This window comes from Microtus ochrogaster, chromosome 18 (genome assembly GCF_000317375.1).
Source record: "Microtus ochrogaster isolate Prairie Vole_2 chromosome 18, MicOch1.0, whole genome shotgun sequence".
In the NCBI taxonomy this organism is placed as follows: domain Eukaryota; kingdom Metazoa; phylum Chordata; class Mammalia; order Rodentia; family Cricetidae; genus Microtus; species Microtus ochrogaster.
In genome coordinates, this window is record NC_022020.1 from 51044834 (window position 1) to 51072824 (window position 27991).

The window sequence follows — 27991 nt, forward strand, 5'->3', positions numbered from 1 at the left end:
AGATGCTCTCTGACTGAGGGTCTGCAGTAAACCTAGGTTGTTGCCTGTATCAGTACAGATGCTCTCTGACTGAGGGTTCGCAGTAAGCCCATCAGAAGTTGAAATTATAAGAAGATGCGCGAGACAAGACCAAATACCCTAGCTTCGAAACACAGCACACTGTGGTGTGTGTTAGTTGTTTTCCCTTTGATCGTGTGGCTCCGAGGCTGACTGCCCAGCACTGAACAGAGTGTAGCTCACACCTGGGTAAGGTCAGGATCCAGGATTCCAAGTGTGCTTTTACTGGCTGTATCACGTCAATATTCTGAGCCAATCACAGGTAGTTTGGGATCCTCTGTGGCCCATTCTGTTTCATTGCTGTGTAGTAGTGTAAGTGTATGGTTGTACCATAGTTCTGGGTTTTTTGTTTTTTTAAATTTTTAAAATTTAAAATTTTTTAAATTAAAATGGTGGCTTAGCAGTTAGGAGGACTTGCTGTCTTGCATAGGATCCTGCTTTGTTTCTCACCCATACAGCAGCTCACACCTCTTAACTCTAGTTCCAGGGCATATGGTGCCCTCTTCTGACCTCCGAGTACTGCACACACATGGTGCGCATACATGCATGCTGAACACTCATATACACATTAGGATGAAATATTTAAGAATGTGTTTGTGCTCATGCACACCTGTATCTGTGTTCATGCACGTGTGTGTGCCTTCAAGGGGTTGGCAGCTGGTGTTTCCTTATTGCTCTCCACCTTACTAGAGTGCTTCATGTATACATGCATGTATGTCCTCTGTGCACGTCCGGTGCCGATGTGGGTGCTGGGGATTGAAACTAGGGCCACTGCAAGAGCAGCAAGGGCTCTTAAGAGCTGAGCCATTTCCCCAGGCTCTCCACTTTCTACCTCATTGTCTTCCGTGAGAAGCAGGAGTAGCCTCATTTGCTGCCACAGAGAAATCCTGTCAGCCCTGTGGCAGGAAATATGTTAAAAGTATAAAGTAGTTTGAGCGGCACATGGGCATCGATATGGTCTGAGTCTCCTAGTCCTCGAACTGCCTCACCCCGTTTATTTAGGTCTTTAATTGCTTGTGCTTTCCAGCATGTAAGTTCTGTTTGTGTTTTGGTAGGTTTGGTTGCTTCATCAATTGACCAATCAGTCAGTTGTTTGTGCTACTGGGGATGAAACCCAGAGCTCCAGAGGTACCCGAAGTACATCCCCAGCTGAAATTCGTTATTTTAAAACAATATAATTTTGGTGTGCACAAATTCATTGATAGTATGTGGAGAAATTAATGTTGTCTATTATTGTGTATCTTGTGATTCTCTTGAACTTCCTGGCTTCAGAGTTTGAGGGGTTCAGCTACTGATTTCTCAGGCGTGGGAATAACCACACCCATGGAGTGGGTGTACCTCCCAGGCATGTGCAGGACCCTTGTGCTGTTGTGCAAATATTACTATGTTGAGGTCCTCTCGTATCTGTATTCATGTAGGTTTACACCTCACCCCTGCCCGCCGCCCCATCCTTGTCTGGCTTGGGGAAGTTTGCTAATAACTTTGTAGAGTGAACTGAGAAGTGTGTCTTCTTCCCCTATGTTCTGAATGAGAGTGAGTAGAATTGATGCTAGTGTCTCTTTAAGTGTTTTCTTGGTTCTCCGGTGAAATCGTCTGGGCCTGGAGGTTTCTTTGGACACTTTCCGTTCTCACTGGGCTGCTGAAGGGGCTCATTTTCTTGTCCCTCTTGGCTCCCCATCTTTTGGCTCTTATCTGGGCAGGGCCTTTGGGGCATATTACAGTTTCAGGAGGCGGGAGTTTGGCATGGCCTGGTAGCCACACTATTTCCTGGGGGCTTGGTACTCACCTAGGTTTCTGCCCTGTCCCTGGCTGCTGCTTTCATGATCTGAACTCCAGAGAGCAGGCTTTGGGGTGGGGGCTGTCTCCACCTCCGCGGCACTAGCTCTTCTACTCCAGTCTGGGTTGTGAGGTAACAATAAATGTGGGTGTTCCCAGTCTGTTCTTTACCTCGGGTCCCTTGCCAGGCTATCTTGCTGTCTTTTCAGAGTCTTCCTATGGGTGTTTTCTGGGCTCCGTTTTCCTGGAAGCGGAAGTTGTTCCACTTTCCTTTTTCCCTTTCCTTCTTGTTTGTTTTGAGACGGAGCTTGCTTTGTAGTCCAGGCTGGGCTTGAACTCAGGATCCTCTGCTCCTAGTTCTGAGATCTTAGGCATGCATCAGCACTTCTGCTCTTTGCCCTGTTTTTAGTTTTGCGTTTTTTGAGACAGGGTTCCTCTATTATGTATCTTTGGCTCTCCTAAACTTGCTGTGCTGATGACGGTAGCCTTGAACTCACAGAGAAACACCTTTGATTGCTGGAATGAAAGGAATTCCCTTCCTGGCCTTTTGTCCTGTCTTTAATGTGGGGTCTGGAAATGTTCACCTTCTCTTCCACCTGAGCCTTTCCCACAGCTCACAGGTGAGGCTAGATTCCACCCCAGCCCTGGCATCCATATACCCGGGCTCAGAAAGCCCGACAAATAAGACCCCTCTCCCAGAGATGCTCAAGGCCACTCCCACATGGTATTTAAACTGCCCCCACCCCCAGAAAACAGACACTTTTTTTTTTTGTCTCTTTTCCCTGTCTCCTCTTTGGGGGGCTGGAAGATCATCCGGGAACATTTTGCCCATTAAACCTGGGCATTTTCTAATTCAGTTTGATTTGGTCTGATTTGGATTGCTGCGCTGGCAGACAGGTTTATCGAGGTGCAGAAACTTTTCACCAGAACTCTTATTTTTTTGAATTAATTGTTTTTGATCAACATACAAAGAAATAAATGTATGGCTTTTTAATGTATACCATTCTGGGTTTTTTGTTGTTGTTTTTGTTTTGTTTGTTTTTTTGTTTTTCAAGACACAGTTTCTCTGTGTAGCCCTGGCTGTCTGGAACTCACTCTGTAGACAAGGCTGGTCTCGAACTCACAGAGATCCTCCTGCGTCTGCCTCCCGAGTGCTGGGATTAAAGGTGTGCGCCATACCTGGCGCTCTGATGTTCTGTTTGTCCCATTCTTTGCTTCATTCTCCTTTGCTTCATTGCTGGTTCACTTCCTCTTGGCAAAGAGTCCCCCTTCTTTCAGGTTGTGTATGTTTTATTTGGGTCTTCTCTTTGCCTGGCCCCTCTCCACCTCAGCCCCATCTTTTAGGGGATAACTTCCTTTCTTCCCCCACATGGCCTGTGAATGCCTTCAGCCTTTCTCCTGAGCTCTCAGCTATTTTGAGTAGCTCGGCCTTGGCCCCCCTCATTCTCTTTCTTCCCAGTGCTGGGGATGGAACCAGAGCCTCCTCCATGTTGTCTGTCTCTCCACCCCAGCGCTGTACCCTTCGCCCCCCTCTCCCCCCCGGTTTCCTGCCTTTCTATCTTCCCTCTTCTTTCTTATTTTTTGTCTCCTGTGTATTTTTAGAACAGACCTTTGGTTTCCCTGTGCTTCTGAACCCAGCAAGGCTTTCTCCTGAGAATGCTGCTGCGGCTGAGCGGGCCACGGCTCTCTCCACAGACTCCCGCTTGTGTGTGCAGCCTTTGGGGACTGTGCCCATGTCACTTTGCTGTCTCTGTTGTTCCTCCCTGTTCTATGAATGCTGTGCAGGAAACCTGCAGTCACCCAGGACAGCAGAACTCCTCTTTGTCAGGAGCTGGCGCCTTGCTGAGCCATGGCCTGGCAGTCTCTGGAAAGAGCCGGCTTGCCACACAGAGCTTCAGTACACTCCTTTGCCTTACACGGCTATGTCCGTGCCTGAGTCAGGGGATCTTAACATGTGCTGGGGGTGATGTGGTCCAGGAATCCCAGCGTCTGCAGCTGCGGGAGAGGCTCTTGTTTCTTCACTGCAGCATGGGACTAAGCGAGCAGTGCAATGAACATGGAGCTGTGGGTAGGCCACACAACTTACCCATGCACTCACATGCACTGGAGGTACGCACTTGTGCTCCCATCACACTCACACGCACTCCTGCCCTCACACACACAGACTCCGGTTCCTTCCTGCGCTCTCATGGACACAGACTCATCACACAGACTCCGGTTCCTTCCTGCGCTCTCATGGACACAGACTCATGAACTCACTTATGCACTCACAGGCCACAGTTTGGGGCTCCTTTCCACTGCCTGATGCATACGCCTGCTTCAGGCACCTTGAGCAAGGCAGTGGGTAGAGAGGCTGAGAAGCGTTCCTGTCGGTGAAAGGGTCAAGAACTGCTGCCTGCAGGTTTAGTAGTTGATGCTGGGATACACTGGCATGCCACACTTCACCTCTTAGTAAAACATGGCTAAATTCAGTCAGCTGTAGGCTGGAAATGCATAGTGTAAGCTCTTAGTTGTCGAAGCGCCCTTTCTTTCTATAGGTTCTACAGTAGCCGTAAAAATCAGAGATTGTAACCGGCCCTTTGATACACTCTTTTATTTTGCTATTGGAAAAGCAAATGCCCAATTAGTGGCAGTGCTGGGACTGGAGCAAGTGGTCCTTCATTGCCAACTCATTGTCTCTCCTTCATTATGTTGCTGCCCAACACAGAAACGTAGGACTTTACAGTTGGGGACCTCAGTAGAAACTGGGGCTTGCATCCACATTATCCCCAGGTGCAGTAGCTGAAGGAGGTATATGTCCACATTGTCCCCGGAGTGCAGTAGCTGAAGGAGGTGTGCAATCTTCTGGGTCTTCATTTTGAGAAACTGAACACTCATTTCAGTTTTATGAACTTTCTGGGCATTACAATTTTTCTTTTTAATATTTAAAATTATGTTTGTGTATGGTGTATGTGTACCACATGCATGCTTGGTGCCCACAGTGGTTGGAAGAGAGCACTGGATCCCCTGGAACTGGAGTCTCTAATGGGTGTAAGTGGACATGGGTTCTTTTAACTATTGAGCTACTTCTCGAGCCCCTCTGAGCAATTACAAAAATTATTTTATGTTTTGGAGCTGGTGAGATGGTTCAGCAGTATGTGCCTGCCGCACCAAGCTTGAGGATCTGAGTTCATCCCTGGAATCTACGTACTGGAAGGAGAGAACCAGGCCCTCCCACCATTTTTCTGTTCTCCACACGAATGCCTGTATTCCTATACCTACATATGTGTGTATGTGTGTGTGTGTGTGTATGTGTGTGTGTGTGTGTGTGTGTATGTGTGTGTGTGTGTGCGTGTGCGCGTGCGCTAAACCCTGGAGGTACCGTCAGTTGTGAGCTGCCTGGTTCTGGAATCTGCAGTCTCAGCAAGAGCAGTGTGTACTTTTAACTGCTGAGCCATCTCTTCAGTCACCTTTCTGGGAATCTTTAACACGGCATACTATATATTAAATTCTTTCGAGCAGTATCTGCCTGTTCTCATCTCTAGATAAACTGTTCTCAGGTGCAGAAGTGTTGGAGCATCCTGCCCCACCCCCCTTCATTATCAGAAGACTAAGTTTCCTTCCTCCACTTTTCTTAGTCACCCTCTTCCCTCGCCACGTTGGGGACTAAACGAGGCCTTAGGCAAGTGTCTCATTGCTGAGTTATACTCACAGCCTTTGGGGTTTGTTTTTTTTTTTTTTAGAAAGGCTCTAGCTGTTTCTCAGGCTGCACTTGAACTCACGATCCCCTTGCCCAAATGCAGGGTTTACAGATATGGGCCACTGGCTTTCAGCTGAAGACTTTCAGGCACTGCTCCCTAGACTGCTAATTTCGTCTTGTTCAGACCAGTTCTGCCCCAGTTTTGGTAGTGTTACCAACTCTTAACAAATCTGCTTCCTCTAGAAGCAGTCCCCTGAGCGGATCTTGTATGACTGCCTACAGTGTCAGTTAGTCAGCTCTGGATGCCGCATGGCAAGTGGCTTGGAAACAACTGCTAACCAGCTAACTCTGGGGACAAAGGATACCTGTAGTCAGGATGTGACGCATGCTCGTCACCCTCATTTAAGCGAGACTGGGAGTAAAGCATTTTCTGTTCTCTTCTAATTATGAAAATGTGAAAGCCAGTAAAGAAACTGCTAAGCTTCATTATGACCACTAAAAGCATCATCTTACCGTCATGCCATTTACAGAACTGGTAAAGGGCACAGGCATTGACTTAGCTGGGCCCCCGCTGAGCTGCAGTGTCTGGCTTTTGGCCTGGGTGTTTTGCAAGCCCTAGGTCTATTTGCTTTACCTGTGAAAGATGTTTGTGTGGTTGGGGTCTCTAGCTTCGCTCACCCTTCCCCTTTTACTTTTCTCAGGCTCTATTTCTCCCTAAAAGAACAAATTGAGACAAAGAATTGTATTCCTTGTTGCTCAGGTAATTCCTCACGTGTGCAGAGGGCGCTGAGTCCCCCAGTCCAGCTTCTTAACAGGACATCCGGCTCCACCCCTCCTCCAGCCTCTGTTGTTACGCCAGCTGTCAACTCAGGCCTCCGCTGGCTGCCAGCCCATCAGGCTCAGAAAGGACTGTGACCTTTTCAGCTCCCTTTCCCTCGGCTTCTAGTGCCTGCTGTACTACTATTGACAAGTAAAATTAGTTGAAAAATCATTTCCTGAGCAAACAAAACTGCCCCAGAGAAGAAATTCGCTGCTTTCTACCTGGTCATCAAAACCTTTATGCATGTTTCGATGGCACTAAGCCTAATGTTGAGAGACATAAATCCACGTGCATGCGTTTCTTCTCTTTTGTTCTCTTTCTGAGCCATGCACTACTGGGCTCAACTGCCACGTCTTCTGAGTTGCCTAGCAGCCGTAGTTGGTGCCAATTAGGAAAACTTTATTTGACTTAAACAAAAAGGAAGGGAAAACTAGACCACAAAGACTCTGTTTGCTCTCCTGTGCTCAGTGTGTCCTCTGAGTCCAGACAATGTGCATTTTGTCACGGATTCAGAGCATCCCAGAGAGCTGGTGGAATCTCTACTGTCTGCAGCAAGGACAGTTATGCAATCTGAGGCCGCATGGTTAAGGAAACAATGTCATGTGAGTTCAGAAACATGGGTACTATGCAAACATCAAGGAGGAGAGTGCTTTGGACCGAAATGGAATGGAGGTGAGGCATGCAGCAGTCAGCCGAGAGAGAAACATAGGGGTAGTGTGGGTATGTGCACAGCTGTGTGTGCACCTATATAAACTGAAGGTAAGAGCCCTGCATGTCAACTGTGATTTCTGACCACATCTTCCCTTTTCAAGAACTCCTTGATTGAACGCATTTGATTCGAGCCTGGAGTCCTTTTTTCTTTACTTCTGGGTCTGATACGGGTGGGAGCCTCAGCTGGTGGCTGTCCACGGTTGGGAAAGAAGGAGTTGTGATAATGGTGATCTTGGGTGATAATCAGGTGATGAGCAGTTGCTCATTTTATATGTATTGTATTGCTTGTCATTATTTCTTAATGGATGATAATGTAAGTCTTTTTGTTTTGTTTTTAGCTTTTATACAGCACATGACCCTTGTTCTTTTAAATTTTCTTTTAGCTTTGTATTATTACAGAAGTAGTATAATCATGTTTTAGGTATGGGAGAAGCTATGGAGAAAGAGAAACTAATTTGTTGTCTTAACATAAACGGGTCATCTTTGACATTCAGGTTTATTTGTTCGTGTTTCTCAACCCTGTGTTTTTGTGATGGTTCAGTTCATGTGATCCCATTCCACTCTTTCCACTGCCTTTCCACCCAAGCCTGATTGATCCTGGTCCTTGCCTTAGTAGCAGTGGGTATAGGACACATTTCTTATGTCATTAAGTCTTATTTCCTCTTCTGTAAAATGAAGGTATTATTGACTTCATAGATTATGAGAAATAAATGATACATGTATTTTATCTATATTAAGTTCCTAATGTATTGAAAGAACTTAATTCACTGCTTGAGTCATGGTGAAATGAAACCAATCCATACCTAAATCTATATTAATATCTCTATATAGCTGAGTATGTGTGTATATACCTATGAATGTGTGCATATGTGAATGTGGAGACATATATGTATAATGTTTTTTTGACTTATTTTAGAATTGAAAGTAAGTGCACACCAAGATGCCTCCATAATTCTCCCTGGGATGATGGCTGTGGAGAAGGTGGAAGCCTGTAGTTCATAGTGAGTGATTGCCAATGACTATGTAATGCTAGTGGGCTCTTGTAACTAGGACTCTGTTGACTGGTTCCGTTGTTGTGCATGTTAGTGACGTTAAACTCATCAGCACTGCCTGTAATGCTCTCATTTTGTGTTTACAATAAACATTTCATGGGATAAAGCTTGTATTTCAGTCCTTTCAGGAGAAAAACCAAGAAGTAATTGTCTTTCTTTCTTTCTCTTTTGGTTTTTAGAGACAGGATTTTACTGTGTAGCTTTAGCTGCCCCGGAACTTGTTCTGTAGATCAGGCTGGCCTCCAACTCACAGAGATCTGCCTGCCTCTGTCTCCCGAGTGCTGGGGTTAAATGTGCACCACCACTGCCTGGCAAGAAAGAATTTTCAAGTGAGTTTTCTTTTTTTCTTAGCATAAGTCACTTCAGAACTTAAATTTTTGGGCTTAATTTGAGATAACTATGAAGAATTAACAATATTTTTTTTAAACTGCTGTCAATCTGAAAGAGTATTTTTAATCTCGGAAGAATCTATAGTTTGAGGCTTTCTTTGACTTTAACACAGATGGTTTATTTTAGAATGCAAGAGGTACTTGGTTTTGCACAAATGTCTGAAAAGTATGAATTTTATCTCTCATTCTGTTGGATTTGTTTTGAGGATGGTAGTCAGTTTATATTAACTGAGTATTTTTGTTTATGTTTTAAAAATATATTTATATTTAAGGGGATGGAGGATAGGATAGAGTATTTGGGGTTTTTTTGATAATTAAATATTTTTCTTCAAAGAAGATCTCAGTCTTTTTTTTGTCTTTCTTTTAATACAGTCAGATTTTAAGCTTTGTAAAATTCCTTATGCTCTGCAAATTTCAATTTAATGTCCAAATTTATGTATCTGAGCTTGAGTTTTTTGATTTTTATGATTATAAATCATATTATGGCCAGTTCATCCATTGAAGGCCAACTTAAAGTACCAAAAGAAAACCAATTCCTAAACTATCCCTTTCGTGTTCCTGAACTGCAGATTTAAATAGTTAACTGACTGGGAAATAAGAAGAAACTGGATTAGCCTGGGTCAATTTCTACTTTCCTGAGGCAAGTTCTGGATTGTAGGAGCTACATGTCCTGTTGGCCTATAAGCTCTGTAACGTGTAGCAGGATTAACCTGCCAACACAGTTTGCAAGAGGACCTCTGCTGTGGACAAGGATGCTAAAGAAACAGGACTGGACGCATCTGAAACTGGTGTTTGCTTTAGCTCACACTGGCGTGAGCCTGCATCCATCATTCTAATCATTTTTATTTTACAGGGTGAAAACGTTTCTGTTAAACATGTAGTCTTCAGGTTTGCTCTTCCTTGGGTTTGGTCATTTATAGCAGTGTTTAAAATGAGACGCATAACTACTGTACAGCTTAACTAAGGAACTTGCATATAGCCATGCTTAGCAGGACCAATCGTGTTTCCCCCTTTGGTTTGTTTAGAAGACTTGCACTGTCTGCCAGATGCTGCTTCCTAACCAGTGCAGCTATGCTTCACACCAGAGAATCCATCAGCACAAATCTCCCTACACCTGCCCCGAGTGCGGGGCCATCTGCAGGTCGGTGCACTTCCAGACCCACGTCACCAAGAACTGTCTGCACTACACACGGAGAGTTGGTTTTCGGTCAGTATGTTGTTCACTTCTGTGCAAGTCATTCACTGATAACTGCACTATGATTTGGAGGGCCCATGCACATACATAGTTCTCAGGGTTATCTGGTCATATGTACTCCAACACACAGATCCTCTGGGAAACTTAGCTCATTTGTAGTAGAGTAGGATCTATTTGAATCCGAGTTTGATGTCACGTTGGCCTTGCCAGTCCATACAGATGAGGATAAATGGGTGATCCTTTTAGGTAAATGTGCATATTCAGGCTTGGCCGTGACTGACAGCCTTTGTAACCCTACCCCCACCCCTGCACGTATGTTTTTGCATTCCCTGTATTTATCCCCTGCAGGGACACCATGCACCTCTTATTAGTCCCCTCTAATAATACAAACATGATGAATTGCTGGAACCACACAGAAGGGTCAGGTGAGGAGGAGCCTCACCTCCAAAAGTCCTTCCCTTCTGCCTCCTCCACCTCAGTTCCGGCTCTTTCATCTTTTCACTGGCCCCGGAGATTCCCAGATGTGTACTTTTTGACATCTGGCCACTTTGATGTTAATTTATCCAGTGTCAGGTGATGATATACTTTGTTCTCAGACTTTGTTACCTTCTTAAATGTGCTCTCATCCCACTTACCCTCGCCCTGATGAAAACTCCAGGGACTCTGTCATGGGTGACGTGTCTTTGTTTTAGCAGATGTTTTACTGTGGCATGTTTGTCTTACTATGTTTGGTTAGACTGTTAATGTGTAGTGGTTTTCTTAGTTGTAATTCCGTCACACGTTTCATAAAGGTGAGGTAGCATTGGTGTGGTTTGATGATTTTATTTCATTAAAGATTTATTGATTATGTATACAGTGTTCTGCCTGATGTATGTCTGCAAGCCAGAAAAGGGCACCAGATCTCATTATGGATGTTTGTGAGCTGCCATATGGGTGCTCGGAATTGAACTCAGGACCTCTGGAAGAACAGCCAGTGCTCTTAACTGCTGAGACATATCTCCAGCCCCCTTTATTTCATTTTAGTTTATGTTCCAGGATCAAATTCTTGGGTGGTTCCGCCCAATTGTCTTTCTTCCCCCTCCTAAGATTTATTTTTATTATTTTGTGTGCAGGTGTTTTTCCTGCTTGCATGCACGTCTGTTTACCATGTATGTGTATTGTCTAAGGGAGCCAGAAGAGGACCTCAGCTCTCTTGAACCTTGAGTTACAAATGATTGTTAGCTAACATGTGGGTGCTCGGAATTGAACTAGGGTTCTCTTGAAGAAGAGCCTTTGCTCTTAACTGCTGAGCAATCTCTCTAGCTCCCCTCTGCTCAGTTTTCTAACATTAAAATATGAGAGATTCCTGTTTTTAATTATCTGCCTTCCAATGTGTAGTGTACAAATGCTTTATGGATTGAGCTCTAACCTGGTAGGAAACCTTTAGTTGAGAAAACAAGAAACCAGGGTTTTTTCTTTGTGCTTGATTTTGTCTTGTGTGAGATTCTTGTGTCCTCTCCTCTGTGTACCCTGTAATGTGGGGGATGACTTGCCTCCAACCCTCTGAGATGTGACGGTTAAACTGATAGTGCACAGACCCACGCAGAACAGTATTTTGGTCTTACCACATGCTTGGAAACTGTGAGGGGATCCTGTGCACAGCCTGGGAGAGCAGCTGCGCAGCTTGAGTGCTTGCTGCTGTTCTCTGCTTGAATGCTGGGTGTTCCCACAGATTTCCTTTCAGTGAAACCAAGGCTAGATTGGGATGAAGGAGACAGCCTTCTGCACTGAGGTATCCCTGGTATCTTCCCCAAGTTAAGACAGAAGGTTCACATGCAGGCTGAAAGCCTGAATCTTTCTGGGAGAAGATTGCTCTGCCCTTTGCTTGCCCCAGGCAGACTTGCTTAAATTGGGTGCTTTCAATTTTACAGTTTGAATTTTATCAAGTTTTTATTAAGTGTAGATTTTCCCAATTAGACTGGAGGGTATACAGACTGTGGAAACATCATGCTTGTGGGTTTTCTGTATTTGCTTTTAACACAGGGTCCTACTATTATACTCTGATTGTCTTGGAACTTGCTGTGCAGACAAGACAAGGCTGGCCTCACTTCTGAACCTAACTCCAGAGCTAGTGATCGACATCACTGCACCCATTCCCCTTGTTAGTTTATTGTGAAGTTCAGTTCATGTTGACTTCTTTAGAAAAGATACAAAAACTGAAACATTTTTCTTGCTTAACCCACCTCCCTTTTTGGTGAAGGGTTTTACACTGTAGTCCAGGCTGACCTGAATCAGAACAAGAGTTCAGCCTGGGATTAGAGACCAGTGCTACCATGCCCAGTCCTGCTGCTGTTTTAAATAATGGGTAGTTGATGCTTTTTGACTGGGTTTGGCAGCCTGTTGGTCCTGCCCTGTTTGTCTGTGTCTCTCTTATCTCTATCATCTCTCTCTTGTCTCTGTAGTTAATCATTTTGTCTATGATCTTTTTGTAGTCAGGGCTCCCACTCCTGCTTCTGTTCCTTCCTAGGCAGGTGCTTGTTTATCTTTTGATCCTATATTGTATCTCTTAAATATTGATGGCCATGCCTGGATCCTGCTTCACTTGTAAATGTCAATTATGGATAAAAGTCAAATATTTTCTGAACTTCCCTGCCTCCTAATAACATGCATTTAAAAAGAGATTATTGTTGGATTGTATAATGTAAACCTTTTTGTTTTGTTTTGTTTTTCAAGACAGGGTTTCTCTGTGTAGCTTTGGTGTCTGTCCTGGAACTAGCTCTTGTAGACCAGGCTAGTCTCGAACTCACAGAGATCCACCTGCCTCTGCCTCCCGAGTGCTGGGATTAAAAGCATGTGCCACCACTGCCCAGCGTAAACCTTTTTTAAATTAAAAATAAATAATAAAGAGAGCTAGGCATGTTGGCAAATGCGTGCCATTCCAGAACATTTAAAGCAGATGCTTAGTAGCATTGTGGTGCCATAAGGTGTCTTTGAAATTCCGTGTTCCATGTGCCCACTTTACTTGTCGTTGTCTTTGGCCTCTGTTGCCCTAAACCTCTTCTGTCCCTTTTCTTCTCTCTATTTTCCCTTGACTTCTGTGATACCCTTTAGACTGAGTCCCTTGTCATGTCTGCTGCTAACTTAAAAACCATATTTTACTTTGTTTGCAGCCTATGAGGCTTTTCTCTTGCTCCATGTGGCTCTGAAACATCTGGGGCATTAATGTGCTTTTCTTCACTTCTGTTCGTCTTGGTTTTTTTTTCTTGAGATACGGAGTCTAGTCCTGTGTTTGGCGGGAAGATGTGTGTGGTCTGTGATGAAATACACCGTTGGGCAGCATTTGGTTGGCACTGGAACAGGTGGAAACATTAGGCCCCAGTGCCAGATTCTAGCATCTGTCTAAAGGTATGCTTCCCCAGATGCGCTTGATCTCATCAGATGGCCATCCTCCCTAAGGCCAGGAACCTGGGGAGCTTGCAGAACTCTGACCAAGACCTCATCCCCCCACTTGGTTTGTAGTCACTAGCTTTTAGGGGAAGGTGGGACTAGAAATGATCTGTCCAGTGTTTTATCTTACAAACAGGGAACTGCAGACTTTAGGAGCATTAGGTGGGGCCTGGAAGAATTTCAGTATGCTTGGCTGACTCCTGTATTGAGATAGTGTCCCTGTTGGTAGACAGCCAATCTTTCTTGTTGTCCACTTAAACAGTGTTTTAGTTTCTATGTTGGTGACCACTGTGCCTTAAGACCGTAAACCTGAGAACACACTGTGATTTTCTAACGAAGCCTGCAAAGCCTTCTATGGTGTGTTCCGTAGAACACACACCCTCCGTGTGGTTTTCCAGGAGTTACTCCATGAGTCCATGTGTACCTCTAAGCCTAGAAGGGCAGAAGTGTCAGTCTGGCGTGGTGTACTGGAGGGCAGGCCCTGTCCGCAGATTTCTTTCCCAGGTGACTTGCATATGCATGACTAGGAGCATGTGTGTTGAGTCACACACAAGACGTGTTCTCAGATGGTTCCCAAGAGCCGTGGTGAACATTCTTAAATGTTTTCCATATGTGAGTCAAGAAGAAAGAGTCCATCATCAAATGGAGGTGTGACAAGTATTGCTGCGAGTCCCTGTGGAAGGATGGTGATCTGGGGATGGGTGACCCAGTTCTGAAGATTTCCTATGGGATTAAGTCTTAGCAGGGAATGAGCTAATTGTCATACTTAGAAATTCAGAAGCTTGGAGCCAGTTGTTGGAGATGCTGATTTTTCAGAAGCTTGTGTTGATGTAGTTTAAAGACCGAATGCAAGCACAGCCAGGCTGTTTTCTAGCAGACAGAACAAACACACAGGTGCTGACTTCCACCACCATCTGGGTCACCATGTGGCCCTAAATATTGACCACATCAGTGTGTGCCATGAGACCATGGGCCATGCCCTCTTCATGTGCCCCTCCTTCCTGTGTTGAGGGCATGTAGGTGTAGATCCCAAGACCTCATCCCTTGGACAGATCTAGGGCAGGTGGGAACATCAGGCCCTAGTGTTAGTCCAGTACATGAACGTCCTTCCCCAGCCCAGGATTCCCAGGTTCTTGCTGTGTCCCTCATGGCCTGTTGGCCTTCCTGTATACATCCTTCCTCAAAACGTTAAAGATGCTCCAAACACTGACCATTTGTACATTACTCTTCTTTGTGATCTTTCCTATTGAACACACAAAATTAACTTTACTCTGTTGCAAGCCGAAGAGGCAAAGTACTTTCCAAAAGCCATGAGGAACCCCTGTGGGCTGAAATCCGCATATTTCACCCTGTCCACACAGCGATGTGGCTCACGGTGTTGGGTGGTCTGTGCTAATGACAGTGTTGTTTCTCTGACAGATGTGTACATTGCAATGTTGTGTACTCTGATGTGGCCGCACTGAAGTCTCACATTCAAGGCTCTCACTGTGAAGTCTTCTACAAGTGCCCTATCTGTCCAATGGCGTTTAAGTCCGCCCCAAGTACCCACTCCCACGCCTACACGCAGCATCCTGGCATCAAGATAGGCGAACCAAAGTAAGTTACCCGTGGCTGAGTTTTACTCTGCCGCCGTAGTGTCATTGAGAGGAGGGTGTCATTGCAGTAAATAAAATGTAAGGTCTGAGCATGTGTCGGCCATGTTGGTTTTTGATGTGTGACGTTCTGCTCATTGCTCACCAAGTCATTCTACTTTTTCTAGCTAAAGTCTTTGTCCCAAAATGTCACCAGTTATTCATGCACTTAGCATCCATTTCTGTTCAACAAATGAATACCTACCCATTTTATCCTTAAGATGGTTTTTACCAAGTAAGTTTTAGGAAATTTGTAAACTATAAACCAGAAAACCCAGACAATGTTGTGTCCAGTGTTACCATTATTTGTTTATTGTAGGGTTCACTTCCCCAGCAGTGTTCAAAAGGCCAAGTCACCTTGAGACACTAGTTACTGAATTGAACTTCATAGCTAGGACAAGTCTTGATTAGGGGAAGTAAATCTAGTTTTGCTTCATGCTGTTCTTACTTTAGGACTGGTGAACAGGTAGGGCTACCTGCCGGTCTGCCGCAGGGGTCAGTCAGCAGCAGGGAGGGGGAATGTGGGCGCAGGGGCGGGTCAGAGTTCCTACAGCTGCCAGTTGTGAAGTTGACTGTTTCCTGTCTCAGCCTCTCCTGTAAGTGCTGGTCATGCTTGTGCCCAGGGTCTGAGTGAGATTCGAATAGGGTGATGTGACTGAAATGTGTGCCCTGAGGAGCCTGTTTGGGGTGTGGAGCATGGTTTCTGTATTCGCTCACTCCCTCTTTGTGTGTACACAGTGTGCCTGGTGGTGGTCATTATGACCTCGTGAAATGTGATGATTATGGAGGTCAAGTTGGCTATCCCAGTATTTTGATGAGTGTGTGTGTGTGTGTGTGTGTGTGTGTAAAACTCCATTATTAAAGATCCATAAGGGAAAGAGATGTCGATATGCAGTATAATACCCACACTTCTTTATGTCTAGGGTTTTTTTTTTTTGATTGAGTATATACAAATGACTGTTTACTAAAGCAGTGTTAAAATCTATTTATTCCAATAGGTCTTCTCCCTGATGTTTTGTGCATTGATCCTTAAAGGGAGGCTAATTACAATTAGAGGATTCGAATTCCAGTGATGTCTTCACACAGAGACAGGGATTAGTGAGATTAATGCATGTGTCTCCAGCGCTCGTGATGGGAAATTTGTGCATACTAACAGCCTTTGTTTGCCTTGGGATGAATATAGCCACTTGATTCTTCACTCAAATAAGTCGCATATTCTGTCTGACAGTAATTGTAAAACTGGAAATAGAGGATAGTAGATTATTAAGACAAGTTAAGACAGTGTTGTCAAGTTTGAGTACAGTGGTCTAGAATTCTCATAGCTTCGCCTACAGGACACACTTTATAGGTGCAGTAGCCACACGCCCTTTATTTACTATTTTTAATTTCTGTAACTCTCACTAACCAAGATCAGCTGTGAACTGAAACTATTAAATGGAAATTCCAGAAGTAAACAATCTGTGGGTCTAGATTATACACTGTGTCCCAGGATTTCTTTATCACACCTGCATCTCTTTGTCCAGTGTGTCTACTGCATCCACTGCCTGCCCACTAGACAGTTAGCTCGGCTGTCTAACTGATGATGGTTGTGATATTGCATGAAGTCTTGTGTGCAGGTAGCCCCGAGTGCACATCATAATGGCCCCAAAGTGGAAGAGTAATGGTGCCAGCCCTTCCTAGAGAGGAAAGTGCCTCCTTTAAGTACAGAAGTGAAAGTTCTAGACCTTAGTAAAGAAACAGGAAACAGTCATATGCTAAAATCCATGTTCTACCTTTGAGACAGTGGAGAAAAGAGAAGTCATTGCTAATCATCTGTCAAACCCAACAAGGAGAAGGGACAAGCACGCCTCAGTGCTGTTGAGACTGCAAAGGTATCAAATTAGAGTGTTCAGTGTTTTTTGTGTGGCTTCCAGACCCCACTGGGGGGCCTTAGGATGAATCCCCCCTCTAGATAAGAGGGAAGTTGCATAGGAAAACATTGCTCTGATTTTTTTCCCCATCCCCTCTCACACAGGATTCAGCTGGGTAGGCCAGGCTGACCTCCAGCTCTCCGCCCTCCCACCTCAGCCTCTGGAGTGCGGGGATTACAGGCACGCGAGACCACTCCTGGCTTTATTCTTCTGTCTTCTTTCTTTTTTACTATCAGGGTTCTTTAATAAGCAAATACCTAAACACAGGCATAAGCCACTGTGTTTTACACTGTAAAATAGAAATAGCACACTGACGACATGGAAGACAGAGGCCCCAGACCAGTGCAGCTCTGTTTGAGCAGCATTACCTTGGTGCTCGCCCGGTCTTCAGTCCTCAGCTTTTGGCTGAGTCCAGCCCTGCCTGAACCCTCGCTTTGCAGGGCGTGCTACTTCAACTCTGTGGGGTTTCAGGCCTGTGGTGCTTACTGTGCCTGCCATTGTGCCCCTCGTACCACCTCACCCTTTCAAGCTACTGTAAAACTTCTTATCCTGTGGCCAATTTGGGGTCATCTTGGAATTAACTAAAAAGAAGCCGATTTTTCTTGAGTCAGAACCTTCTGGTGCTGACCCCAGCAGCAGTGTTTGGATGGCCGTGGTTATACAAGCAGCTCAAATTACACAAGTGACTGTGTCAGTGTCCACCTTACTCCCATTTTCTATCCTGAGTATGTAGACATCTGAGCATATACCAAAAGTCCTACAGTTTTGACACTTCAGTTTGCAAAGCACCAGGCAATCTGTAACATGTTTGTTGTGCCCCACATACCGCTGTAAGCACTGTTTGCTGTTTCTCTTCTTGTTTTCCAGGATGTGAGCGGACATATTTCCACTGCTGTCTTAAAGGGCACTTTGAACTCTTAATAATTGCTGGGTAATTTATTTCATTTTAAGCACATGACAGTTCCCAAGTTAAGAGCTATATAAGAGACAGATTTGGAACAAGCCCCTGAGAAGTAAGGCCTATAGTATTACACTATTAGCATGGAAGGGGACCCCCTAGGTCCTCAGAAAGAGAACTCAGCACCAGAATTAATTAATTAATTAATTAATTAATTTATTTATGACATCAAACAAATGACCTCAGGTCTCTGACTCTTACTGTGCCACGTGGGACCAGGAGGTGTGTCAGTTTACCTCTGCAGGGCTACGAGAACCAGCCACATTGTGGAGATGAGTGCTTCATGTGCCTGTGGTGTTTAATCAGCGGCTCACATCAGAATCTCAGGGCTTAGAGCTCCAACTTAATTGTTTTTGTATTCCACACGTGTATAGCAGTGTCCAAGGAGCTGGCTGGGCCTGTTGTCCGCTTCGATATCCTCCTACCCAAAATGGTCTGGTTGTCCAGTCCCTCATGTTTCCCAGCTCCAAATTATCCCCACCCCAACATACACACACTGTGGACTTAGGGCCCCCGCTTGCTGATCTCTGCCTTTGTCCCTCCCACCCCCAGTTTGGGAAGCCTCCCCATTTCTCCCATAGTAGACTGTTTTCTCTCAGGCTTTCCCACTGTCACTGCGAAGTTTGCTTCGTGTTCATAATTTGTTCTTAAAGCCGTGCTCATGATTTGTGGTAGCTTTGTCATTTGCTGTTTCTAGTTTTTAGCAGCTACTTAGTAGTTACTGCTACTTTTAATGGTTCTTGCCCTACAAAAATGTTGGCAGCATGTACTGAGAACTCATGGGTGCCTTCGCTCAGAGTCCTGACTGCTGGCATTTTTACACGGCCTGGTCCAGCTCATAGCCACTCTCCTCGTCCTTGGAGTAACAGGACATTATGACCTGTTACCTCAGCGTGTTCTTCCCTTTACAAAAGCACACTCGTAAAAGTCATGAGTGCACAGCCCCTGTTCAGGCCGTGCTGCTCACCGTGCCAGCCAGCCAGTTCACAGATTGGATTTTGGATTCAGATTGTTCCAGCTGCCTAGACACCTCTGCCCCTCACGAAAAAAAAGAAAAGAAAAAAGGAAAAGAAGAAAAAGCAGCTTTTCTTTCTGGAATGGCCTTCCCTATCTGTTCTTGGTTTCTCGGACTCAGCCCAGAACTTGCTCTCATCATCCGGAATCCTGCAGCATGAGACTGCGCATCTTCTCTGTGGGCCACACTGGGACTCAGCCAGTAGTCAGTCACCTTTCTCAATAGTGGTACTGTCGGCTTCCATTGAGCCTGGTTGGTTGTGCCGTATTTCTCATGTCTTTCCCCTTTACGTTCCTTAGTGCTTTTGTTTTGCTTTTTGAGATGAGGTTTTGCTGTGTAGTCAGGATAGCCTGTGTCTAGTCAGGATAGCCTAGAACGCCACCTCTCTGCCTTTGGAGGGATTATAGAAGCTTATCAGTGCTTTTGGCTCCTCATAACATATCAACAGCTTGTTCCTCAGCTTCTTCAACAGATGCAAAGTAGCTCTATCATCTTTGGCTTCATATCTTTCCCCAAGAGAATGTACCATGAAGAAAATGAGAGCCATACCTGTTTTTTCTAAGATTTATTTTTAATCGTGTGTGTGTGTGTGTGTGTGTGTGTGTGTGTGTGTAATGTCTATGCACATGTGTGTGGATATATGCATTACCAGAGGGGTTGAATCTTCCTGGAGCCGGAGTTAGGAGCAGCTGTGAGCTGCTTGATGTGGGTGCTAGAAACTCTAGTCCTTTAGAAGAACAGTGCAGACTCTTAATAACTGAGCCATCTCTCTGGTCCCGTGCCTGGTTTTATGAAATTCTGAGAAACAAAATCCTAAGTGAATAGTCAGTCCAACTAGTAAATCTCAGTGCTTCTCTTTAAAACTCTTCTCCCTGCCCCCCTCATTTTTTGGGGGGAACTCGCTTTACAGACCAGTCTGGCCTTGAACTCACATTTTTTTTTAAACTAATTTTTTAAGTGGACATACAAAGTGACAGGTCTCATTATGGCATTTCCATATAGACAGTATTATGAGGCTGTTCTTTTTAAAGGATTTAGTTTTAATTTTTAATTTTGTGTGTGTGTGTGTGTGTGTGTGTGTGTGTGTGTGTGTATTCATGAATGTGAGTGCAGAAAGCCAGAGATCCCCTGGAGCTAGGCCTAACAGGCAGTTGTGAGCTGCCTGACACGGGACCATGTTGAAACCAAGCTTGGGTCTTCTGCAAGTGTGTTACATACTCCGAGCTGCTTAGCCATCCCTGCAACCCAGACACTATTCTTTTGTCAAATGACTGTGTTTTGATTATGGGAAACCCGTAAGATAAAGATAAACAGAATAATAGAGCATGCGCATACTACCCATCCCTAGAGGCAATGATAATGTTATACTTTCCTCTGCCTGTTAAGAAATGTGATCATGGGCTAGAGGGATGGCTCTGTGGTTACAAATTTCTCTTGCTCTTCCAGAGGGCCTGGGTTCAGTTCCTAGCACTCATGTTTCAGAGGCTCCCAACTGCCTGTAAGTCCAGCTCCCAGGAATCCAAACACCCTCTTCCGACCTCCAAGGACATTTGCATATGTGTGGCATATATGAATGGCATACACACACACACACACACACACACACACACACACACACGTCACTAATAAAAAAGAAATGTGTCCACATCATAATATACTGCCTTGTTTGAATTTTCCTGAAAATCTTTGTCTTTTAAAGATATGCTTACGAAGTTGCTCTGTGTGATTGTGTGATGCTTTATTCCACTGCACATTGAGACTTCGCGTGTAAGCAGTTTCAAACAGTGAGGAAGTGAGCATCCTTGGATACCTGCTGCTGTGATGTGAGACATCACAGGGACCAGCACTCGGCTGCGGTAGAAAAGCCTGCGAGCAATGAGCTGGATCTTTCTCCCCATCTTCAATTGAAGGTGAAATTTGGCAAGACCTTAAAACATGTGGTCTTCTAGTTACATTAGAAAGTCTTCTATGAGAGTTAAGCTAATTAATTAATTATTTAGAGATAGTCTTGCTGTTTAGCCCTGACCAGGATGATATTTGCAGTATGCTGGGCTGCCCTCATCTTCCCAAGTGCTGGGATTACAGACGTACGTCACCATGCTGGGCTAAATTACAGTTTTTTTTTTTTTGACACCATTGCCCAGTGGAGTTTGCAGCCATATGAGGGGCTATCTTAGGAACACACCCAGAAAATACAGATAGGTTCATGGGGCTTTTTTTTTTTTTTGCCAGCTTTGCTGAACAGTTTTTTTAGTTAAATTTCTTTTCCCCTCTGACCTTTCTCTTCAGCCAGTTTGCCTTCTTTCCTCAGCAACTCACGAGTCTCTTTGAGCCTGTTCCGCAGTTCTTCAAAGGGGGCAGGTTCCGTAGGCCCTCCTTGAGGACCAAGGTGACCTAGGGACAGTTCCTAAGGAAGGGACCACTGCTGTGTCCCAGCTGCATACAAGGGGAGTGTTGCATACACACCCCAGTGCTACCAAACACCCACCCCCCAAGCTTCAGGCGAGGTCTAAGCGAGTGGAAGAGGTTTGTTGGGAATATTAATTTAAGGAGGTGGCTTTAGATTAGCATTTGGTATGGAAATAGTGTCTAGTGTACTGGCACTGAAAGCCATTTTTAGGAAGCATCGGGTCCTCCTGTGCTGTGTGTTTTCGTCTTTTTATCTCTGTAATTGTGTACTGGCGTACAGTTTTCTGTGTGAGAATTGGTATAGAAAGGTTGATGTTCAAGTGTGAAATTGATGATTTTAAATGTAAACTCGGGGCAGGTTGTCCAGATACTAGAGCTTGGGTGTCTTTAGTTCATTAATCCAATTTCTTTTTTTAGTTAGGGTACCACCATTGAGTCGTACTGTTCTGTTTGACCTTACAAAAAAATTGCCCCCACATCCTTTTTCAGGTTAGAAGGCTACTGTTTGGTTGTATTGCCTTTTCAATTCTTGTTTGAAAGAGGGGAAAGAGGGTGGTAAGGAGAGAAATTGTGATTGTTTCTTGCTGTGTGTATCAGTTCTGGGAGATTTCGTACAAAAGCCTTGTGAGGCAGAAAATGGTCAGCTATTGAGATCTCTAAACAAATGTGTCTTAGTCAGAATTGAAGACTTATCTGCAATTGAGAGATGCCAGTTGTCTTGAAAAGTTTGTATCACAGCTAAAATGTCCTTTGTGTTCTTTCAATGGCTTCTACCTCCCGAGTTCTTTAGATGCTAAGTCGTAGCTCCTTTGAGACAAGGCTGACTGACTGTATCTCGCTGCGCTTCTTCTGTTCTAGAGTAATCTATAAGTGTTCCATGTGCGACACTGTGTTCACCCTGCAGACCTTGCTGTATCGCCACTTTGACCAGCACATTGAAAACCAGAAGGTGTCTGTTTTCAAGTGTCCAGACTGTTCTCTTTTATATGCACAGAAGCAACTTATGATGGACCATATCAAGGTGTGTGTGCGCGTCTCTCCTCCCGTCTAAGTGAACTGCAGATACATGCATGGTCGTAGGGCCCTGGTGGAGCTGCAGGTTTCTGTAAAGCATGCTGCTACCTAGGGAAATAGATGGACATCGGCCCAGGACACAGGCTGTCCTTATGCACAGATAGCTTTGGGGTGCCATTTATCCAGGAGCCCTGCCTCCCAAAGACGCTGAGAAGGAGCTGGTATGCATGCTCTGGTTTAAAAGAATAATGAGGTTATTAGGGCTCTTTTCATTTACATGAAAATGATGGCTTAAGTTTTCTTTAAAGAAATAAGGTTTATTTTTGTTTTAACCATGTGTATTTGTCAGTGTGCGGGTATATGCATGTGAGTGCCTGTGGAGACCAGACTTCAGATTCTCCTGGATCTGGAACAGGCAGTTGGAAATGGTGTGGGGTGGGTGCTGGGAATTGAACTCGGGTCTTCCGCAAGTGCATTATGTGCTCTTGACAGCTTCTGTAGTGTTCTGTTTTTAGAACTCTGTCATATGGAATTAGGAAACAGGACTTTTGATGAGTCTTGTTAATTTATACAAATATTAGTGCATTCAGAAAAATTGAGGTTTCCCCCTTGAAATCATATAAGCACTTAAATTTGCATTGTATTTGATTTAGTCTTTCATATTTTTCACTCTATAAAAAATAGCATGTAGTTTGGTCATGATGGCACACACTTTGAATTGGTAGCAGAGGCAGGTGGAAGATCCCTGTGAGTTCAATGCCAGCCTCGTCTACGTGGCAAGTTCCAGACTAGCCAGGGCTGCATAGTTAGACCTTATCTTTTCTCCCCCCACCCCCAATTTTATGTTATGTGTATGTGTGTTTTGTCTGCATGTATGTATGGGCACTATATGCATGTCTGGTGCCCTCTGAGGTCAGAAGAGGGTATCAGTTCCCTTGAAACTGGAGTTATGGATGGTTGTGAGTCACCATGTAGGTGCTAGGAACCAAACCCAGGTCCTCTGCAAGAAAGTAAGTATTAAGTGCTCTTAGGCACTGAGCTGCTGGCTTTAAATACTTAGGGCAGATTGGGTGTTGGACCTGGTGTGGGTGTTAGTGTAAGTGCCTTGTTTGGATGCTCGTCTCCACGCTCCTAAAGAGGCAACGTGCTCCATTTTCACAGTCTCAAGGCTGGTACTTAATTTCGGCTTTCTTTCTTTTTCCTTCCTTTCTCCCCCACCCCCCTTTTAATAGATAGGATCTTACGATGATACTCTAGCTTGCCTAGAATTTACTACATAAACCAAGCTGACCTTGATTTTTCAGAAATCTCCTGCTTCAGCCTCCTAAGTAATGGGATTAGAGGCTGGTGCCCCTCCTGCTCAGTTCTAGCTTCTCTCTTTCCCCGTGTGAACAGGAGGTAGGCAGGGAGGGGCGAGTTGCCTCTTCAAGGCTTCTGAGATTTGCTTTCTGGAACTTAAGCTTGGCATGAGGAAGTGGTGTGTGGGTGGGATAGGGGAGTCTTCTTGTAATAGTGAATGTGGATAAATATAGGCCCCAAAGAATTAGAGATTGAGGAAGAATGGTCTAATCCCGTGACCATGGAGAGAGATTGTTTTAGTTATCTGGACCCTTCCCAGCCTATGTGATGGGAAAACAGTGGGGCTGTTTTTGTTTTATGTACATGCTAGCTAGCATCTTAAACTCCTGTTACATTATGCTTGGTAGGAAAGAATAGAAATACAGTGCTTTAAGACATCCTTATGTTTAAAATGATGTGGCTCTTACTTACTCCATATTTATCTTGCCTGGTACTTGTGAGCAGTTAGTCATAAAGGAGAACTGGAGTGGGGGTGTTGGGGAGGGTGGTTCTCCCTGCTCCCCCCCACTCTCTCTAACACGCACACACTCTCTCTCTCTCTCACACACACACACACTCTCTCTCTCTCTCTCTCTCTCTCTCTCTCTCTCTCTCTCTCACACACACACACACAGTCTCTCTCTTCTTCTGTGTTCTCTTTCTGCCTGTCTCTCAGGTGACCCTTTCTTACCTGATTCACACCATGTCCCTGTTCTCCCAGGATACGTCTATATTTACTTGGTAGGTCCTTACCCTCCATGTTGACATTTACTTTCAGCTGAACCTTTTAACTTATAGTCATCTAGGTTAGCTGCTGTTGCAAGAGCCAAAGGAAAGTCATTTCTGAATGAATTAAGTTGTATTAGTATTTTAAAAAGATGTTTCTGGTGATCAAATGTAGGACCTTGCATATGCTAGACGTATTTGTATTTCTTTCATTAAAGATAGTTGATTTTTGTTTCACTTACAGTGTATAGACCAGTACACAATAAATAACTTAGAAACTTTCATTTCAGCACAGTGCTCTTCTTGTCTTGGTAGAATCCCCACTTCTTGGTGATTTCTGTCCCCAGGGTTATTTTATGGAGGAGAAATGCGTCCCTGCCCTGTCTTCCATTTGTCTTGAAGTTTATGGAAAGTTTAAGACTTGAGAATTTGTCCCTTATTTTTAAAATGGTTAGGCATGTTTTTTTTCTCTGGAGAGAGAGTATGGTTATTAAAATGGAGGTAAGACTCCTGGGATTGACCTCTGGTCTTCACATGGACACGTGTGAAACACACACACACACACACACACACACACACACACACACACACACACACGTATAAACAGGTAAGTTGTGTACTGAGGCACAGACTAGCTGCCTTCTGGGCACACAGAAGTCTGGCATGTACTTGGAGAAAAGCAGGTGTGACTTTAGGAAACTGTCTGCCCTGCTCAGAGGCTACCACACCACTCTCTTTTCCTCCTGGGAAGGACAGGGGGCAAGAAGGCCACTAATACTGAACTGTGTAGCTAAGCCCTTTCTTAAGAAAGCATCCTGGGGAGTTAGAATGTCTTCCTTGACCACTCAGGAGGAATTTGGGGCCAAGCCTTCCACAGAGCTGGTCTGGTGACAACAGGGACCAGGGTCTCAGAACTCCTGAGGGACAGCGCCTGTGAATGTGCTCCTGTAGGCACAGAACTTGGGAGACAAACTACCTTCTTATCAGGGGAGAAGGCCCCATTCACAAATAACTGTGTCTTGAGACAGACTTGTTGCCTTAGGATACAGACAACAAGAAACAAAAGTCTTTAGAATCAGTTGCATCAGTTGAGTCTGGTGGTACTGTGCATAGCCTCAGCTACGGAGTCACAAGTTCAGCATTTGCCTGAGCTAAACAGTGAGTACAAGGCCAGCCTGGGCAATTTGGTGAGACTGCCTCAAAATAAAAAGTAGAAAGGTGCATATCTCAGTATGGAGTACCTGCCTGGAATGCATACAGCCCTAGACGCAATGCTTAGGACTGCAAAGGGGTAAAAAGGAATCAAATTGTACTGATTTTATCCTACCACATCTGAAGTCCTATGAGCTCAGGATGGCTGTTGTGGGCTGTTAATGATAATAAACAGCTACCCAATTTGAAAAGGCTTTTTGAGTACCTAGTGGGTACACATGTAGAGGCAGGAACGGGTGATTGAGAGGTGGAAATTACCCCCAAATCCTGACAGTGCCTGTCACTAAAGGCTACAGGTATTCCAAGAATGTGAGAAGTAGCATGGCTTGCTGGATCCTGGGCCTTGGATACTCTTTTGCACACGAGACTACTTATACAGTTCTGTAAGTGGGAAGGTGAAGCCATCTCCAGAGGACTTGCTCTTGGCTGGGGGATGGGGGTTAACTAACATGTTCCAGTACCGGGTCCTATCTTCAGAGAGTGCTAAAATGGCACTGATGGATAGGCCTTGATATGATCAATGAGATGGCTCAGTGGGTAAAGGCCCCTGACAACCTGAGTTTGATTTCCAGGACTATCCTGAATTCCATATGGTGGAATGAGATGCTTAACTCCCAATAGATTCACAACTTCCATATGTGGTATGTGGCATGTGCTCCCACACACATAAACACATGCACACAAAATAAATAAAAAGTTGAAACTGAAACATAGCTTAGAGCAGTCATTAAAGTTAATTTATTATGTTTCTTTATGGGACTGGAGAGATCACTCAGTGGGTCAAGGTACCCTCTGCCATCCCGATGGTCCAGGTCTCGTCCCAGGCCCTATACAGTACACAGTAGGAGGAGGGAACCAGTTCCTTCAAGTTGGCCTCTGATCTCCACACCTGTGCCTTGACATGTGAGCCCTCTCATCAAGTAAAGAAAGTTAGTTTTCCTATCCCCCCTTCCCTGCCTCATTTTTGTTGTTGTTGTTTTGTTTTGTTTTTTTGAGACAGGGTCTCAATACCACCCTGGCTTGCCTAGAACTGTCTATGTAGACCAGGGTGGCCTCAAATTCACAGACATCTGATGCCTCTACCTCTTGAGTGCTGGGTTAAAAGGTGTGCACCACTACACGTCGTGGCTCCATTGTTTTTAATTCATCTTGATTTATTTAAATTTTTTTGTGATAAGAATTACTCTGTAAGCCCAGGCTGGCCCAGAACTTGCTGTGTAGAGATCTTTCTGCCTCTGCCTCCTGAGTGCTGGTGTTATAGGTGTGTGCCACCATGTCTGACTGCCCTTTATGCTTTTAAAAATGTGTATTTTTAGTTTGGGAAATATTTTGTGAATAATTGTCATTCTGTCAAATTGGTGTGACTTATGATAGGCGTTTCTTTTCTTTTTATAATGCAGTCTATGCATGGAACATTGAAAAGTATTGAAGGGCCTCCAAACTTGGGTATAAACTTGCCTTTGAGCATTAAGCCTGCAACTCAGAATTCAACAAACCACAGCAGAGAGGATGCCAAGGCTATGAATGGGAAAGAGAAATTGGAAAAGAAGTCTCCATCTCCTGCAAAGAAATCCACAGAATCGAAGAAGACGGCCAGTCTCGGGTGGACGTGTTGGGAGTGTGACCGTCTGTTCACACAGAGGGATGTGTATCTCTCTCACATGAGGAAGGAACATGGGAAGGTCAGTGAGCGTGACATCCATGCTCCAGCACCAGGAGGAGCATCTGTGCTGGCCATTCAGCTTGTGGCTCTGTCAGGGTTAGGATTAGTGTGACCTCTTTGTCTGTATGCCTCTCTTTCTGTATATGTGGAATGGGATGTTCCCAAACCCTCCCAATCCTTTGCACACACAACAGTAGGCATAGTTTGTCCATCATGTCTGTTGATAGCTGAGATTACTGCAGGTGAAGCTAAGGCAGGCATCAGAGTGTGCCGTTTAGTCTGTGCCCAGCAAGGAGAGGAGGTGGAGAGGCTGCAGTGATGCCAAGTGCTGCCGGTGGCCTTGTACTTCACCTGTCCTTCCTTGAGTTTATAGTACAAGATGAGCCTCATCCCTTAGGAAACTCTGCAGTTCAACTCCTGAAGACAGTCACCAGATGATGGTACTCTGTCTCTTTTATGATTTATTTGTTTTTACTTTATGAGTGTTTGCCTGCATGTATGTGCAACTGTGTGTGCAGTGTTTACAGAGGCCATAAGAGGGTGCCAGATCCTCTGTTGTGAGCTGTGGGTGCTGGGTATTGAACTGAGGTTCTGTGAGAGCAGTCAGCGCTCTGACTGCGGAGCCATCTCTTCAGCCCACAGTCTCTTTTAAAAATAATTAATGTACATTTTTAACTGGTATGGATTTTTTAAAACCACCTAAAAGGGCCAGTGAGATGGCTCAAGTCTGGTGACCTAAGTTCAGTCCCCAGGACCCACATAGTAGGAGAGAACAGACTCCTGCAAGTTGCCTTTTGACTGCCACACTGTGGACACATGCATGTGCACACACATACATAGAACAAATAAATGTAAAAATAAAAAAAAAACCCTCACTTAACGATTAGACTTAATAGCATAAGCAGAATTATTTTTGATATCGCCTATTACTGTATTGAATATCATGTTAGGCTGTGTTCACATTTTCTGATTGGTTGGGGATCCAGAAAGAATTCTTTTTTTTTTTTTTT

The 27991-nt window shown here is 44.6% G+C and overlaps 1 protein-coding gene across 14 annotated transcripts in view; it reads left to right on the top strand.

The window, feature by feature from the left end:
• Positions 1-27991, top strand: part of Znf532 (zinc finger protein 532) — a 94461-nt gene that overhangs the window by 41820 nt on the left and 24650 nt on the right. For 12 of the 14 annotated variants that reach the window (XM_026783530.1, XM_026783529.1, XM_026783528.1 and 9 more), the window contains 4 exons: positions 9510-9691; positions 14525-14701; positions 21887-22049; positions 26719-27000. The exons of 1 other annotated variant lie outside the window; for it this stretch is intronic. In XM_026783530.1, the coding sequence (XP_026639331.1) occupies positions 9510-9691; positions 14525-14701; positions 21887-22049; positions 26719-27000 (804 nt within the window). The remainder of the gene's footprint in view (positions 1-9509; positions 9692-14524; positions 14702-21886; positions 22050-26718; positions 27001-27991) is intronic. One more of the 14 variants, XM_013349531.2, reaches the window with a different exon arrangement.